The 18560-nt window shown below is 41.5% G+C and overlaps 1 protein-coding gene across 13 annotated transcripts in view; it reads left to right on the forward strand.

The window, feature by feature from the left end:
* r3hdm2 (R3H domain containing 2) overlaps positions 1-18560 on the forward strand; it is a 95740-nt gene that overhangs the window by 50861 nt on the left and 26319 nt on the right. For 7 of the 13 annotated variants that reach the window (XM_080424859.1, XM_080424854.1, XM_080424865.1 and 4 more), the window contains 8 exons: positions 119-236; positions 9397-9475; positions 9862-9921; positions 10572-10712; positions 12119-12227; positions 13860-13955; positions 14619-14668; positions 15313-15366. In XM_080424859.1, coding sequence (XP_080280985.1) covers positions 119-236; positions 9397-9475; positions 9862-9921; positions 10572-10712; positions 12119-12227; positions 13860-13955; positions 14619-14668; positions 15313-15366 — 707 coding nt within the window. The remainder of the gene's footprint in view (positions 1-118; positions 237-9396; positions 9476-9861; positions 9922-10571; positions 10713-12118; positions 12228-13859; positions 13956-14618; positions 14669-15312; positions 15367-18560) is intronic. The other 6 variants (XM_080424862.1, XM_080424856.1, XM_080424863.1 and 3 more) reach the window with 3 other exon arrangements.

An 18560-nucleotide genomic window follows, 5' to 3' on the forward strand; every position in this document is an offset into this window, starting at 1 on the left:
GATCAATCTTTTCCCACATGTAGCTATACTTTTTGGGGGACCAGTACTCCTAGAGAGTTGGTGCAGAAAACTTGTTTGAATAATAAGTTAATTCTAATGGTTGTCTTTTTTTTTGTAGGATATCATCCAACTTCACATCAGCTGTCCGTCAGACAAGGAGGAGGAGAAGTCCTCAAAAGATGAGTACGAAAATGAAGAGAAGAAAGAGAAAGCCCCACGCAAGATGTTGTCACGTGGTAAGATCTGAAGACAATGCAAACTACACAGAGCAATGACTACCAATTGATTAATCTGTCGACTGTTTTTCAAAAAATGTATATGCAATTTAGACCACGATCTTTGCAATTTAGACCACGATCTTTGGACTGTTTCTCTGAGCAGTGTTCATCTACAGTGTAACGCAGTTATTATGTTTAAGGAGATTGTATGGTTTGTTGTTTCCCCACCAGCACTCATGTAAGAGGCCATCTCTTGTGTTTTTGAGCTAGGCTTGTCGCACTGGGTAACTTTCGAGTCTCACCATTATGGCCGTTTGCACACAAAGCTGCTGCGGACTTATATGTTCATCAGGGAATGTATGCACATACACAGAGTGACGTGGAGCTGATGGAGCTGTTGTTTGGTCAGTCAGTCGGACCGTCCACCATTTCTCCAAACACAAACTGGTTCCCAACCACCACAAACTGCTGACTCAATTGTCATTTTCTGCACACTTTCATGAAACCCACAGCATGGCCGCTACTGATTTTGGAGGCCCAGTGGCCATTTTTCTTGCACCCTGTTTTGCCAAAATGGCCCATCTCAAAATCTAATGGGCAAGAATTGTCATGAAACGTATAAGATAAGATCAACCTTTATTGAGCCCTGAAGGGAAATACAGGAATTCTTTATTGTGATGAGAAAAAATGCACTCAGCAAAGATAAACCCTACTGAATTTCCTGACCCCATGGCCCTTTCTCTAATGCCACCCATACTTGCACACAAGTTCTAAACATCGAATGTGCAGATTACCATGGAACTTGCTTAGTGCATTTATGCTTCCTGAAAGATGAGCCCTAATTATTTGAGGGACCCCATTCTCCTACTTATCCTCTAGCGCCACCCTCAGGCCAAAATATCAACTTTTAACTCAAGACAAATAGCACAATCTGATTGGTTGATAGGTGTGGTATGATAGCCATATACCATAGCTATGAAATCTAGACTGCCCCTTTAGCAGACCAGCGACAAGCCCTCAGTCTATTCATTCCAATGGGAGAAGTGTTAGTGAGCATGTTAGTGAACACAGCTTATGACAGATTATTTCGCCCCATACTCGCAGAAATAACATTGGACCAGTTTTTCACAAGCCATATGTCTTCCAAAAATTCTGACACTAAAATGTTATTTTTCAGACAGACTAATCAGGAGAAAATTAAGTTTGTTCGAGACCTGTCTCTGTCTCAGCAACACACTCTTTCCTTGTGCAGCAATACTTGAGGTAGGGGGATGGGAGGGTGAGAGAAGACCGGAAGTGTTATACCGTTTCATATTATTGTTGCAGCTAGGGTTGGGACACGTTAGGATTTTATTTTCCTTACGAATTCAATTGCATAAGTTAAGATACCACATATCACAGTACAATCCACAGAATCACCCATTAACATATGAAACTAAATGCCACAGGGAGGAGGCCGGGGAGGTGGAGGGAGTTTGAATGCTGCACAACGAGCTGTGACAAGATGAGCATGTAGAATGAACAGTGAATAGTGGACTGCTTAAAAAGACCGCCTAACTGAACTGTGAGAATGAGGGCGTGTGTGTGTTAGCTTGTTGGCGAATAGGAATGAAGGGAGATGAGTGAGGTTAAACGTGGAGAGACCATCTGACTTACGTGGGTGTATGCATTAACTTGTTAGCGAATGAGAATGGGAGAGTGAGTCTGAATGTGTAGCCGCTACACTGTAGCCTACCCTCCTGCCTGCCGAGCCTACCTGAACTATTGCTGCGCTCGATGCATGCAGATATGCACCTAAAGGGTGGACGTTCAACAGTGGAGAATGCATGGGCATCCTTAACTCGTTGAGTGCCATTGACGTGTTTCACCGCAATGGCGCAACGTGCCAATGACGTGTTTGACGTGTTTTTGAAAAAAAAATGTCAAAAAACGTTCAGAACCCAAGATATCATCCATTCACTTCTTGTTTAACTTATAACTGAAAAAGGCTGTATCTCGGCTCCTGAGCACTTTTTTACCAGGTGCTCGAAGAGTGCCTGAGTCTACAAACAGTCAGACTAATCATCATCATTCGACACCTAGTTGCCACCTATTCATCATTGGCTGTCCTGGCTGTCCTTCACTCCTTTAAGCCAATGGGGACACTTCCCCTTCGGCCCGGTCTTTAAGCCAATGGGGAGACGGCCCGTCCTCCGCAGTAACCGCCCTCCGCTCCCCTCATTCACACTGCAACAGTTGCAGACAGTGCTAGTTGCACTGCTGCCTCAGGAAGGAGAGTTAGCCTAAATGCTAGCGTGCTTCATTAGACCTAGTTTGGCTATTAAGTTATTATTTGGCCATGTTCACACTGACTTCAATCTTCGCTATTGTTGGGAAGACCCGTGTGGTGTCTAAAAATGTTGCCACCACTTATATAAAAAAACATTATTAGCGTTTAGCGTCGCATATTCGTGTTGCCAGGTTTGGTGAGAAACAAGCAATCCGAAAAACAAGTAATCAGGTCTATGAAAACAAACACGCACACGCGCGCGCGCACACACACACACACACACACACACACACACACACACACACACACACACACACACACACACACACACACACACACACACACACACACACACACACACACACACACACACACACACAGACAGCACCTGGTAGAATATGACTTTTGTCATTTCGTTCTTGTTTTACTATGTATTTTTGGCTGGCACAGTTTTCAATTATTTTTTTATTTCATTGGCACTGAATGAGTTAACAATAAACCTTGTAACGGCACGATGACAACTCTTTCAGTCGTCATCCTCCCAGCTGCTGCCAGCGTGAAAGGAGTGACTTGCTGACTGTTGCTGGTCTTGTCTGTAGCTACTTTCTATTGAAAAATATAACTTGACACTTATCGTTACATTATATTCATGATGAACGATGAATTTAACAGCAAGTTGAGCTTACTTTTAAGTTGTAACTAAGTACAGACAGATATGTTAATTTATGGCTGTAGTTAACGTTATTCATAAAACATCAGACAAACGTTGCATCATTAGCGTTCTAATAACAGGAACACCATAAACAGCAGTTGTAGTACAAGCCTAGTGAAAAAGACATTTCAAGCTCCGTAGTTAGTAGATTTTCTAATGTTAGTAGGCTACTATCTTGAAGAAAGTGAAGCGGCTGCAGAGTCAATGGCTTCACTGGTACAGATTTTCAGAGACTCACAGACACGGTGCATGTTCATTTTCGTCTTGTAAAGTGCAACACTTTGAGGATCTTTGTCTGTTCGACATGTGCTGACTCTATTCACTTTCACTCTGTCTCGCTCGTGGGACGCTGCCATTCTGATCCTAGATCAGTGGGCGTATCCACCACACTCGGAGCCATATAAGGAGAGTTGCGTCACCTCCGTTTACTTCATCGGGCCAGTCCAATTGCGGCTCGGGAGGAGCCGAATAGAGACAAAGCCCTGAACCGGAAGTTTAGGGAATGGACTGGAGTCTATGAGCGTTTGTCACTATTTCGAGTTTACATGAACCACGTGGCCGGCGCTGTTTCTGCCCCCTCATTGACGCAACTCTTCAATAGAAGGCTCTGACCACAGTCACACATGTAGGTGGCGTGACGTCTCCACAGTCGCTTGCAATGCACACAGCTGAGCCAAATGAACGCAGATGAGAAAATCCAGGAATCGTTTGCGGAACCGTTAATGCAAATGTGATGGAATCGTCTCCAGTTCTTCAATCTCGGAACCGGGTCTGAAAAAGACCCGGTTCCCAACCCTAGTTGCAGCTTGCAATGAGTCATCTTCAGTATAGAGTATTTTTGGACTTAACTATGGAGGAGTGGATAGAGCAATGCATGTCTCCGGAAAAAGTCCATCTTAAAAGGACGACACCCGGAGGAGGTGAAAGATTATATTGATGAACTTGAAAAACCTTGAAATTGAGCCAACTCTTTTAAGCAAAGGAAATGGGCCATCCGATGCTTTGGTGTCAGGGAAAAGGTGTAGTAAATCTTCAAAGGTTGACAGGCAGCAGAAAAATTTGTATTCTAAACATTGCATAGCAACTATCTTGTTTGTGCAGGCTGCTGAAGACTACTTTGTTGTAGAAATGATTCTTAACCCATTAACTGCCAGAAGTATTTCTGTCTATTTCTGGCCAGTGCCAGAGATTTTTCATTGAAAAAAAAAAAGTACTCAGGAGCCGAGATACAGAATTTTTAAGTTTTAAGTTAACAAGGAAGTGGATAGGAGTCTAGATCTTTGAAAAATCATATCTCCTTGGTCTTTGGGTCAGATTGAAAAAAACAAACAAAAAAATGTTTTAGGTTCACGTAGATCTACGCGACTGGCACGTGGCGGCTTTAAATAGGTTCGCGTAGATCTACGCGATTGGCAGTCAATCAGTTAATGGTGCAATACCCTGATCTAGAGCAGTGGTTCTCAACCTGTGGGTCGGGATCCCCAGGGGGGTCTCCACATGGTTTTGGGGCGGTGCCCAGATGACAGTGAAGTGACAATTTAAAGGTTTAATGACATTCACTTTTACACCACATTCAAAGTCTTTGTCCTGGTCCTTCAAAAGTGTACAAAAAGTTTTAAGTGAAAATTCCATTCCAGTGATCCATAGCAGGTGTTTTTCTCTCATATTTCTAAAGCCTTTTCAACTGCAATGAAAAAAGAAATCTTTGCCTGCAGGTGTCGCTGGTGAGGGATTTTGCCTGTCAATCATCGCCTCTGCTCCGCCCCCCCCAAAGGAAAGGATAGGGGAGGGGCGAGGAGGAGAGTGGGCGGGATTATTCGACTGTGACCTCACTGTCGAAGGGCCAAGCTCAGATTACTTTTCAGCCTAATTATTCAGAAAACCCCAGACCACAGAAAATCCACTGAATGTTCTAAGTTCAGGTTTTTTGGGTGTAATTGAGGTCATAAAACCCCAAATAAAACATTGAAAATAAAAAAAGTTAAAATGAATGTCATGATACCTTTAAGGAATTTTAAGACCTTTTTAATACTTAAAATAAAGAAAACAAAAAGACCATTACTGCATCAAAAGTAATAAACAAACTCTAGTACTATAAAAACTGGTCAAACATTGGCCAAATTGTCAAATAATATAAGAAAGAGGCTACATTTGTGAAAATAGCCGATCTACAAGCTCACTGCGTTGAGCTTGTAGATCTGCTATTTTCACAATATTTATCTGTGGAACCGAGTCAAACTAAATGTTATGCACCAACTCCTAAATTCCAAGTGCTTATCAGGGTGGGGGGGTCCCCAGTTCAAATATGATTTCTTTTGGGGGGGGGGGGGGGGGGGGGTCATGAAAAGGTTGAGAGCCACCGTGGATAGTTGGTCTGGTCCGAACGGACCCGAGAAAATAATCTAAATTACTGTACCCGGTCCAAAATAGACCTGTGGATAATTGGACCCGGCCCGAAGCGGGACTGAGAATCACTTGAATTTATCGGACCGGGTCACTAGACTGGTTATTTGCTAATGCTAATTTCACCGTGGTATTCAAATTAGCCATGTGTGTCAGTCACCTTCTGGCTCCTGCTTCCCCCGCCCCAACAGAGTAGTCACAGACAAGCTGTGGCGTCGTGCGCGCTGCTCTGTGTTGCAGACAGACGGAGAACATTTTCCCTGACTTTATACCGCCCGTCCCTGCAGATAATGACCATAAACATGTTCCACACAGATGACGTTCCAACTTGTCCCTGAAAAAACATCCATGGTGTAAGTGCAGTGCGCTTGAGATTGACTTTGTTTCAATCGGCTGTTAGCTCATTCAATATGTGAGGACAGACTATATACATTTTGGAGCATTATTACAACGCATATGTCTGCGAAGGTTAAAGACTGAGAACCATGGCAATTGAAACGGAATCCGACCCGTGTCTGTGGGACAAGTCAATATTTTGGCCTCGGTCTGGGGCTTGGGTCTTCGTTTCCTGGCGGACCCGTACCCGGTTTGATTCCCAGCCAGCCGGACCATTTTCTGTATGTTATTCCCCTACTCTTTCTCCACATTTCTTGTCTCTCTCCACTGTCATACACATATTGCAGCCCTTCGCAATGTGTGTATTCTTCATAAATTAGTTCAAGTTCATGCATGTTTGACATGTTTGACATGTCAATGTGCTCTTATCACACATGAGACAAGTGTGTAGTACAAGGGTACTCTTTGAATTATTAAAGCCAAATGGAAGGACAACTCTTGAACTACAGAGATTAAGAGATCCATCTCTTAATCTCATTTCTTTACACTTTGTCGTCTCACTATCTTTCCCGCCTTCCTTGTCTCTCTCTGAAGTTCTCTTTTGCACTATTTTCCTGTGACTCTCCACCGAGGCCTTCAGGTATTATTAGAATCTGAGAGCAGGAGAAAGATTAAACCAATCTAGTTTGGTTGAAAATAGTCGAAGATTATTCCCCTGATGTCTGCATTTACTGTATGTGTTCAGATAAATACAACTGCCTGGGAGCTAGTTACTCAGGGCTCCCACGTGTCCTGGAAAACCTGGAGTCTGTATGTAGTTTTACAATCATGGGGAAATTAGTGGTTAAATACTATACAGGTATGTCCTGGAAGATATTTTAGATACAAAAGAGTTACGACCGCAGATTAGGTTTTCATAAGGTAATCAAAGAATGGAGTCGGTCAGGGTAGGGGTCACCCTATCGGATGTTGCTAAATTGTATCATTTAGCCCATTGACTGTATGAAAAATCTTAGTACACAAATAGTTGGATGGCTTGAACTACGTAATGTCCACTGTAAAGGGCCATTCACACCAAGCACTATAATGAAAACTATAACTATATCGTTCCCCATTGTCTTTGCTATTGTTGTAGTGTGGACTTTTCCATTCGCTTGAATTAGAACGATTTTTAAAACTATTTTATAGTTCTAGTGCTTGGTGTGAACGGCCCTTAACACATTCCACGCCAGAGTTTAATCTCATAATGTACTCACCAGTGCCAGCGTTTTATTGTTGTTTTTTTGTTTTATTCACGTCGCCACAGACCTCGTTAAATCCCTTTAGATCTAGTTTAAAACTGTTTGTAAACACAGCGGCGATCCGACTGCGTCGCGCAGTGAAATCCCCGTCAAAAACCCAGTCGCCATCTTGTAGTTACAACAGTTTATGTTAAACAGCGATCAGCGACGAGAAAAACTACAAACGAGAAAATGGCGTTTTAGTGTCCGCTTTAGAATGGAGGCCGATGGGATCGGCAAAACCGGATCCCGGATAATTCCGTTTCCGGTGGTGCTACAATGAAATGTGCCGTATCGAAAGTGAAAAAAAGTGCAATGTGAACTTTAAAAAAAAAAAAAAAAAAAAAAAAAAAAAAAAACTTCGCGTAGGTCTACGCGATTGGCACGTGGCGGCTTTAAATAGGTTCGCGTAGATCTACGCGATTGGCAGTCAATGTGTTAATGCTTGATCTACTGACTTCACAGTCTCATGTGTTCACCGAGAAAGAAATTGTATTCTGTCATTAAGTAATCATAGATTATCTACAAAACCTTTTTTCATTGAATCATCAGCTTGCCCCCTAGTTACAGTTTTAACTAATTGGCTCAAAGTGACAATTTATTTGTCTAATAAAAAGACTGCTGCTGTGTACTTTAGGGATGAGCTCAGCTAGTCCACTAGTCTATTAAACAGTGCTGCCCCTGCTTAATGTTTACTAAATACTAGTCATTTCAACACTGCTGACTTTCCATCTAACAAATTGCCCACAATGTCGCACATTGCCCATACAGTATAGTACATGGTCCAACCATAATTATGCTAGGTTTCACCTAGCCTTGTTAGATGTCCAACAGAAAGTATAGCCAGCGGCCATTTCTACAGTAAGACATTCAAACATGATCTGCGTTTACCCATCCTAACTATTAGGAGCAGTGGGAATTGTTTTTAACAGCGCCCGGGGGAGCAGTTACGGGTTAAGTGTCTCGCTCAGGGACACTGACACAAAGCCCAGAGGAGCCGAGGTTCGAACCGGTGACCTTCCGATTCTCAGATGGCCTTTCTCCTTCCTCAGTCACGGCGGCCCACATTCACTTAGAGGTTATTTAGATTGGATGTCATAGAACAGAACAACAACACTAATGATATGATAATAAGAATGGTATTCATAGTATAGGCATTATGAAAAATTACCTGTGAAAAATTGCAACAGAAACTCTTTCAACTGTTTTAGTTTCATAAATATTTTACTTATAACATAAAAAGTCCTAAGAAATCCCAGTGGTGGAAAGTATTGAAAAATGCTGAAATAGGTGATGTTGCAATTTCCCATTGACGCCCATATAAAAAAAGAATGTATGCGTGTTTTCTCGTCTGATGGCCACACAAAAGGTTCAGTACCGCCCACAATCAACCAGAAACTGTGTGGGATGCAGTGCAGTGCTTGTTCAAAAGGAAATTCTTAAACCTTGCCATTTCTGTATGTTATGCAATATGCATTTACATGTATGTATGTGCTGTTTTCATGTCTATTTTTGTGAAGCACTGTGCATGTAATTTCTTTGATGCAAAGTACTTTGCATTTTCTGTTTGAACGTTTGAAAGTGAAATAACGTTTGTTATTAAGTGGTCCACTTACTTTTTGTATTACTAAACCCCCAAAAAGGAACCTTTGATTCTTAACTGTAAGGTATACATTTACTATGGACCATATCTGTTGCAATTAGTCCTAGGTTCACCCCTATTTTTTCTTCACAGAATGCCTGTACTATTATAGTATTGATAGTTAATGAGGATACAGGACAGTCAGATAGCATCCTACTGGCAAGGAAATGCAGTCACAACCATTGTGTATATATAAGGGATAATCCATGACGGGGAAAAAAGCACAGCATGCCATGCAGCCCCCCCCCCCCCACCCCCACCTGTCCTGGAAAAAGATTTCCTGGAAAGAGAGGAAACCCTGCTAGTGTCTCGGGGTATCTGCTTCTGATATCTGTCCTTCATGAACCCTAGCTGGTGCGGTGGCGGGGATTGTATGAGTGTTGGGGCGGGGGGGGAGCGTCAAAGAGCTATGTTAAGCATCCTTACTTCAAGCACTCTTTACTTCACCGTCTCAATAACGATCTCTCCGATTCTACCAGTCTCACAAGTGCTAACCCTTCTCTAACCCCTTCTCCTTCCTCCCTCTTCTCCGTCAGACTCAAGTCAGGAGTACACAGACTCCACGGGCATCGACGTTCACGAGTTTCTGGTCAACACACTGAAAAACAATCCCAGGTAACGTGACTATTATACATACAAGGGTTGATCTCGTGTGAGATAATCCATCATGGTTTAGGACATGTTGGCATAGAAATTAATCCTGCTGGGCAAGATGAGCTACTGTAGCATATAGAGAGGGGAATCCCAGCCTCTCACTATTGGATTTCTATTTAAAGTGTTTCACAGTGTTTGGCATTGAACATGGCCCCTGCTCTAAGCCCCTGGGGGTGTGGGATTGGGAAGGACTGCCCATCCTTACTTTAGACGGCATTGGGAAAGTATTCAGTGCTTGCCTTTGATCTTTGCTTGGTATTCTGTCTCCACTCTACTCAATGATCTCTCACTCACTCCCTCTCTCTCACACCCCCCCCCCCCCCCTCTCTTTCCCTTTGCTTCGACAGGGATCGAATGATGCTGCTCAAACTAGAACAAGATATCCTGGAGTTCATTAATGACGACAAGTGAGCCACATTCTTCACAACCACTCACTCGTACTTAAATTTAGCCCTCTGAAGTCCATCCCACTTTTATTTATAGGCCACTATGGTAATAAGGCAGGTTGTAGTTTATATTATAGAGAACGTTTATGCTGGGCTGTGGTCCTTCTGGCATTTCAACCGTGAGGTTGTTATTGTGTGGGACTCTGTGTCCCCCTGTTGCTGGGATGTTATCATTGCTAGGCTGAAGTGCTGGTTAACCACTTTCAACCCTACTTTGTGTATGGCATTATAGGCAAATAAAATTGTTTTTCTAAAATTGTAGATTGGTTATTTTTGCTATTCATCAGACAACAAAGTATATGGGGCTTTAAGTGATTAAAAAAACATTTGAAAAGCCGTTGTGTTGATTGAGCTTCAACAAAATGCAGCCAACTGAGACACAATGGAGCTGAATGGAGTTGGTCAATTTGTATTCTTCCTCCTGTACGCAGTGGTCTTTCATACTCCTACGTGGTTTACCACATGTCCCTATTCTGGGGCAAACATTTGGTAAAAATAGCACATCTACAAGCTCGCAACGCCTGAAAAAAGGAGGGGTCCTTGTATAGACCACTGTGGGACTCTGGTTAACTAAGTAAATGGAGTTTAAGTGGTTAATTTCTCCCCTGCAGTAACCAGTATAAGAAGTTTCCTCAGATGACCTCTTATCATCGAATGCTGCTGCACCGCGTGGCGGCCTACTTCGGCATGGACCACAACGTGGACCAGACGGGCAAAGCCGTCATCATCAACAAGACGGGCAACACGCGCATGTAAGTGGCTCACCGGTCAGCCTCATGAATATGGGTGATTGGTTGTCGGATAGTAAAGTCATGATAAAGCCTGCCGATTGTGCAATACTATTTCTCTACTGATAGAAAATAGGTGAGTTGCACTATTGTGTATCAAAATAAGCCAGCTCTAGAAAGGAGAGAAAACTAGAAAAAGTGCTCCTCTGAGCACAGGTCTCCGCCAGGTCAGGTAGGCTAGTGTGGGCCAGCAATGTTCGGAATTCGCCAATCAGGCTGGAATATGAAAAATCAGACAGATCCGTCTTGATCACTTGACTAAAGAGATAATATGTACCGATTTGCGTGATGTTTGGACAACATTTGTAGGAGTAATATAATTGTTTTAGTTTTTTCAAAAATCGGCCTCCTAGTGGTGCTATAACAGGGCAATGTTGAAAGGGTGGCATATGTTCCTCAACGTAGTCCAAATGTGCGTGCAAAGTTTCTCCACAATCGGGCGCTGGGTTCATGATTTACAGCATTTTGTTCAAAACGAGCCAGTCTGGCAAACTTTAGATGGGCAATCAGGATGGAATATGAAAAATCAAACAGATCCGTCTTGATCACCTGACTAGATCATTTGTACCGATTTGCGTGAAATGTTGATAAAATCTGAAGGAGTAATATCTAAAAATGGGTTTACATAAGTCGGCCTCCTGGTGGCGCTATAAAAGGCAGATGGGAAAAATGCAGGGCAGAGGTTCTGAATTGTTATCGAGGGAGTGTGTGTGCACAGTTTCGCTGCGATCAAGCCAACAGTGCCGGAGATTAGATGTTCACGGACGGACGGACGGGGCAAAACAAAGTCTCGGCCTGACGGAGACAATAACATGGTTACGTCTCAATGAAACGTTCATGCCAAACATAGGCTATTATTTTAAGGCCTTGAGACTATCAAAAATATTGCGCTATGCAGCTTTAAAGGCCAGGCTTTAATTGCATGCAGGAATGACTGCCAGACCAACTGGTAAATTGTTTTAACACCACCGGGAGACTTTACAAACAAGACACTTAACCTTATCTTCATGCTACAATGAGTTGGTAATGGGAACTGTAAAGGAATATTTGTTCCCTTTTTTGATTTCTCCTTTTTGCCTGGACCTTAACACCCTATAACTTCCCTCTGACTGAGTGATGAAGTTAGTCACACCATTGAAGTTATGCCATAACGAACTAGTCAATCACGGAGCAATTGTCCCTCCAGGCTATGGGATACCTGTTGGCCTAACATGCAGCCCGCCTGGGCGGGCGGGCGAAATCATAGCCTTGGCCACGCCTTAGGCCTGGTGGAGACAATAATTTAAATACATTTGTAATCAGAATAATGTATTATTACTGTGTGTTCTATTAAGATGGTCATGGCAATGTTTCACGGTTTCCTCCCACAGCCCAGAACAACGGTTCTCCGAGCACATCAAGGATGAGCGCAACATGGACTTCCAGAAGAAGTTCATCCTCAAGAGGGATGATGCCAGCATGGACAAGGACGATAATATGGTACCTGTCCTGCTACAACACATGGGCTGCAACTATCAATACTTCTTTCGATTACCTATTTGATTCATCAAATAATCAAGAAGCGCTTTGTTTTCTTTTTGTTCTTCTCACTTTTCATATATCAACAAATTGATGCAGACAAATTCCAATTGATTGATTTTATAATCGACTAAATTGATTAGTCTACTAAAGCCCTGTTTCATACTTTGTTGTACAGCAGTGTTGTGCAAAAAGCTTACAACACATCACAGATGCGTTGTGAGCTTGTAGATCTGCTAATTCTGCTATTTTTGAGAAAAAAATGAATTCCCCTCAAAATGTATAATTTTATTAAAATCAATTAGTTTTTATTGTTTATTAAATTGATCAGTTTAATTAACTGTTGCACTACTATCACTCTTGAGAGACTAGCTAAGTGTGTCCACAGGGCTTTTTTACTTATGAGCACTGGCCCTCCCAACTTCAAAACATTAGCATTAGCTATTTTTAACCATGCACCAAGATATCATGCACAAGGGATGGTGATTCAATATCTGCTGCTTTTATATTGCTTTTTAACTAGGCCACTTTAACCATGCACATGTAATTCGTGATTTAGAGTATACCTGCTGCTATTTGCTATATCGTCGCTGTCAGGCAGAAACCTCTTATCTCCATATTTAAACTTTGTATGTCTTTTTTGTAAATGTACACCCTAATTCATCATACAAGAGTGTTGCTTAAAATGAGTGAAAATAGCAGATTTACAAGGCCCACAACATGTTGCGAGCTTGTAGATTGGCAGATGGTAGATTTTTACTATTTTAAATGTTTTTGAAATAATAATAAAGCAACGGTTTTGGACATACAAGGTTTGGGTTTCCACCCGACAGTGATGACATTCTGGATGTGTTTCTCTACCTATTGCTATTTTTAAGCATGCACCTTATATATATTTGGACATTGTGTATCTGATTTTGACTCTGTGCCTTCCTGTTATTTGTGTTTCCCTGTTTGTTTTCTTCTCTATTATTTCGTTACTTTTTCTAACTCTGCCTGTAAATTACTAATGTTGGGAGCTTGTACATCTATACGTGTTTTATGTGAAGTTGACTCTGACTAGTTGCACTCACCAAAATTTTAGGTGCACCAACTTAAATTGAAAAACAATGACTAACAATGAGGGTAAAAAGAAAAAACATAATACTATGTTGTTTCATCAAAACATACATATAGTATGTCCCATATAGTATGTCCTCCACAACGGACATCTACTACTGTCGGCCATGGAAGTTGATAACTGATATCAGCCCTAAGGCTGTAACTGACCAATTAGAGCAAGCTGAAGTGCCACTGCATACTGAACTGTCACTAAGGAACTCAACATAGCCGCCACGGTTGCAGTGTTGAACAAAAGCTATTTTCTCATTGTTTTCCTGTTTACACTTGGTTTAAAAATGTGTACGAGTAAACAGAGAGCTATCTCATTGTGTCTAACCACATGAAAATATGTGTGTCATGGATGGACGCATCGTGAAGACAGCCAATTAAAATCCAGCACTGAGGCAAAGCCTTCTGATTGGTCTTGGACACATGGTGAGGATCAATAGTGCCAGAACAAATTCTGAAAGGTGGTTGTTGTCCAATTTGCAGATACGCGTGCCGCTGCAGGATGGACGACGAAGCAAGTCCATCGAGGAGAGAGAGGAGGAGTACCAGCGGGTACGAGACCGAATCTTTGCCCGAGAAGTAAGTATGGGGCAGGTCACTCAAGTACTACGAGGGACAGATAAAAACTCAAACTAAGAGCACATCATTACTTTTGGGACAGAATAAAGCCAGATTTATCCTCATCTACAAGGTCACAGCGCGTCACCAGCAACACGTTGTGAGCTTGTAGATCAGTTATTTTCGGCTTTATGTTGGAGAACATGTTGAGTCCTAAAGACGAGAAACGTAGTATGTCACTGCTATGTTGTTGAGTGCCACTTCCCATTCTAAATCCCTGTGAAGTCAACTCCAGTGAAGATGTTGCATTTTTGAGAAGTTTTAACTCATTGAGTGCTATTCACGTGTTTTACCGCTATGGTGCAACGTGCCAATCACGTGTTTCACGTGTTTTTGAAAAAATCGTAAAAATAATAGTTTTGCTTTTTTTTTTTTTAAATGATCAGAACCAAAGATATCATTATCTGAAGATTTGCAGCTCCATCCACTCCTTGTTTAACTTATAACTGAAAAAGGCTGTATCTCGCTTCCTAAGCACTTTTTTTTTACTTTGCAAAAATATCTGGCACTGGGACAACATAGCCAGAAATAATTCTGGCACTCAGTGAGTGTTGGATCTACAAGTTTTTAGGATTGGGCTCAAGTGGTCCTGCTTGGTTGGATGAAGCTATTCGTAATGTACAGGTGTCTTTTTCTTTGCAGTCCTCTCAAAACGGATACATCAACGACAACAGGTAAGACCACGATGCAGGGGAGTCACACCCCTGTGCCCCTTCCCCTGAGCTAAAAATGTGCTTGTCAGTCTGCTGTTATAGAAGAAACAGAGACTACAGCTACGTACAGATTCTGTAGAGGTCTGGACAGAATTTAGATCCACTGTACAGAAGTTAATGACCATTGTCCAGATCATTCATTCCCTATGAAGTCCCTTTAGAGAGGAGCAAAAGGAATTCTTCAAGTTAACTGGCAAATTATCTATTGATGTGTCATTTTTCCCATTTTGCTGAAGTAACCTTCAGTGTGGGGGAAACATAATGTCTTTGACAAAGATGTTGATAACGGGAGACCTGTTATATAGGAATAAAAGTGGTCAGTTTAAGTCCCATCTCCCTCCCTGGCCCCCGGTGTTGAGGATGAGAGATTAAGAGACAATATGCTGAGAGGGAGAGAAATGGGGAGCGTGGGCCTTTCAACAGTTTCTGCTTTGTGTGCATTTTTTATTTCTAGGCGTAAAAGTTCTACACTATACAGTACCTCCCTCAACCTTCCCCTCCACTCCTCCCTCCTTCCCTGACTCCCACCCACCTACCCCACCCTCTCCCTTCTCAAATCCAATCCTGTAACCCCAGCATTTTTCTCCCAATGTTAACCTCAACAGACTTTCCACTGAAGGCTACTCCTCTAGCTCTCAAAAGAGGAGGCAGATCTTTAGGTACTGGGGTGTGCTGCTGACTTTGACTATTAGGGCTGCAACGATCGATTATTTCCCCTGCGATTATTCTATCGATTACGCTTTAGATCTTCAAATAATTGAAGAAAAAAACCCTGTTTTTGTCAAATAACTTTTTGAATGTATTTTATATATCAGAGAGTCGACGTGAAGAAATTGTAGGCTAATTGATGATTTTTACATGATCGACTATTAGTCTGATTTGGCTTATAGCACTTCCCCCATTTTCAACCATATCTTCATATAATTTGACCTGACTAATGCTCATTATTACAACATGGCACAAATTCTGTCTGCTCACTCTGCATCTCATTGGTGGGCTATGGACCGTTCAGAAACCTACCTACCAATGACATCATCCATGGGTATTCCAAGCTGATATAAAATACAGACTTTTTCTTCCTGAAAAGTTATCATGCTGAAATGGAAGCCATTGTTCTTGCATTAATAAAAAATATAAAGGCAAAGTAAAACAAGTTTGAACTGTCCACAGCCCTCTTCGACACAGAGCGAGTAGACAGACATGGTGCCATCTTATAATGAGCATTAGAGAGGACCAATTATGGGAAGATGTGTTGAAAATAGGTGAAGTGGGCCTTTAAGCCCTATTTAATACTTTAAAGTTTTATGTTACTATATTGTACAAACAACATAGGATGTATTTTATCTATATGTATTCGGTATATATTCAATTGAACATTATCTGTAGATATGAGAACTACTCAAGTCTAGAAATAATTACTAATAATCTGGGAAGAAATACCCCATATGTTTAACCACTTCAGCTCTATATGTGTCGTACAACAAATTGGCAAAATAGCCAATCTACAAGCTCACAACGCATTGCATCGTGACCAGGGCCAGTGCCAGACAACTATCAGCAGGGGGGCCATATATTATTCACTGGCACTTTATTTTTAAACACCCTTTGATAGGCTATATAACAAATGTCACGTAACCCATAAAGGCAATGATGAACTGAAAAACAATATGTAAAAATCTGCATTGACGACCGGGGCGGCTGGCGTAGCGGTCCGGGCAATCGTGTCGCGGGTTCGAATCCCGATCCTAACGACCTTTGCTGCGTGTCACTCCCCATCTCTCTCTCCCTACTGTATCTATCAATAAAGGCAGAAAAATCTTTTTAAAAAATCAAATAATAACAATAATGCATTAAAAAAAAGCAGTAAAGTGAAACAATCAAATTAGGCTATCGATCACTAACAGAGAAGTCGAGGTGCAAAGAACTTATGCCTATTACTTCAAACTTAAACACATAACCGTAAAGAAAGTTGTCATCCATACAGAAAACACACTAACACAGTGATCGCATTGTATTAACGTAACTTGTCGCCACCTCCACGGCAGGAGTAAAAACAAACAAAAAGCCAGAGTCTCTGCAGCAGGAATGAGTGAGCGATGATTCCAGGACCATGGGCAGCTCCTCAGCCACTAACAAATTAAGCTAATTAATTTTGCGAGGGCATAATTATCTACTAAAATACAGCAGACCTACGTGTATGTTTTATTGGTTAATTTCACTCACCATTACTAGAGCTGAAGGCAGCGATTGTGACCTGCATGCAACTTCCTGAGAACATCATCCTTCCATTCATTTTGGCAATCACGCTCGCTAATGTGAAACAAAGTCATTTTGTACTTGTATTTTCAGCCTATAAATGTATTTGCAAATGTATACATTTAGGAATAATGTATACATTTGTAAAACATAAGCAAAATGTGTTGGGGTACTGGCCAATCTAGATGGGTGGGCACAAAGTACAATCTGGGGGGGGCATTGCCCCTAAATACCCCCTGTGGCACTGATACTGACGCGTTGTGAGGTTGCAGATCTGCTATGTTTTATTCATTACATTTAATATTTTTTTTATAATCGATTAGTTACAATTAACTGTTGCAGCCCTATTTGACTTGTGTGTTTTCAATACCCATCTCTGAAAGTGGTTTGGTGGTGGTGGTGACTTGACTTGTGGTGTTCCTTGCTTGCCGTGGTCGGCTGATTGATGCCGTGGGACTTCCCACGGGCCCATGCATGGCTGCTTTGTGGTTTCACTGGGGGGGGGGGGGGGCTGATTGACCTATTTACCCTTCCACACTTCAACCATCACTACTTTATGCAGTAACTGCACTACTTCCACAGTATATTTTTGTTGATTTGTGGTTGATTTGGTCTGATTTCTCTTAACTTGTTACCTAGTATGCTGTTAAAATGCTATTATACCTACAGTACAGTACTTTCAACCTCATAACAATTTGTCTAACAACAAAAGGCAATTGGATTATTAAGAAAATAAGTATTGAACTTTGTAAAAATGTATATAGGTATTTTATTCTTTGTAGGCCTATAGACTATTAATTGGTGTACTGTAATATTTTGACAGTTTGGCCTGTGTTTGGTACTATTTCTTACTGTGTTAAAAGTTTATATGTTGAGCTTTTCAGCGCTGTCACCAATACAAGAATACACAATGCGACTCGTATTTCATATCTGCATTTCTAATTCAATTCTATTTTTTCATTTAAAAAATGCGTTATTGTTAACATAATTTGTTAGTAAAGAATTTGCATGAATTATTTGTACGTTTAACTTGCATATAGATGTACATTTCTATTAAGACCTCCCATTTTAAACAAAAATGGATACACAAGTAAAAAGAAAAAAACCTAAAAAACATTTTGTTAATCTAGTTTACAGAAACCACACTAGAAAAGTGTAAGGATACAGTACATCCACTGGCTTCCCTTAAGTCCTCCCATTTTAAACAAACGCAAGCTTTAATACGCAATCTTAGAAATCAGTGTTTAGTTAACCTCGTTTTTTAGAAACAATAAATAAGGATAAATAGCCTATCCACTGGCCTCCCTTAAATGAACTTACTCAAAACCCCCTTGGAAATACATGGGGAAAATAATAGGACCGTGGGGAAACCGTCTGTGATTGATCCTTCTAATAAAGACTGGGAGTGGCGAAGTGCAGAAGAGCGATAACTAATACGGAGCGGCTCTCCCCGGTGTGTGTGACGGAGACATGGTGTCGTGAGGGGAAAAAACAGGGAGAGATGGAATATCATGTGACCAATAGCAGAATACCTCCTCCTCCTCGCACTCATCTTTGTCTGCAGAGCGAAGCGAAGAACAAGTGTGTGTCGAGCGAG

This window comes from Gymnoscopelus braueri (assembly GCF_963280865.1).
Source record: "Gymnoscopelus braueri genome assembly, chromosome: 3".
NCBI classification, from domain to species: Eukaryota; Metazoa; Chordata; class Actinopteri; order Myctophiformes; family Myctophidae; genus Gymnoscopelus; species Gymnoscopelus braueri.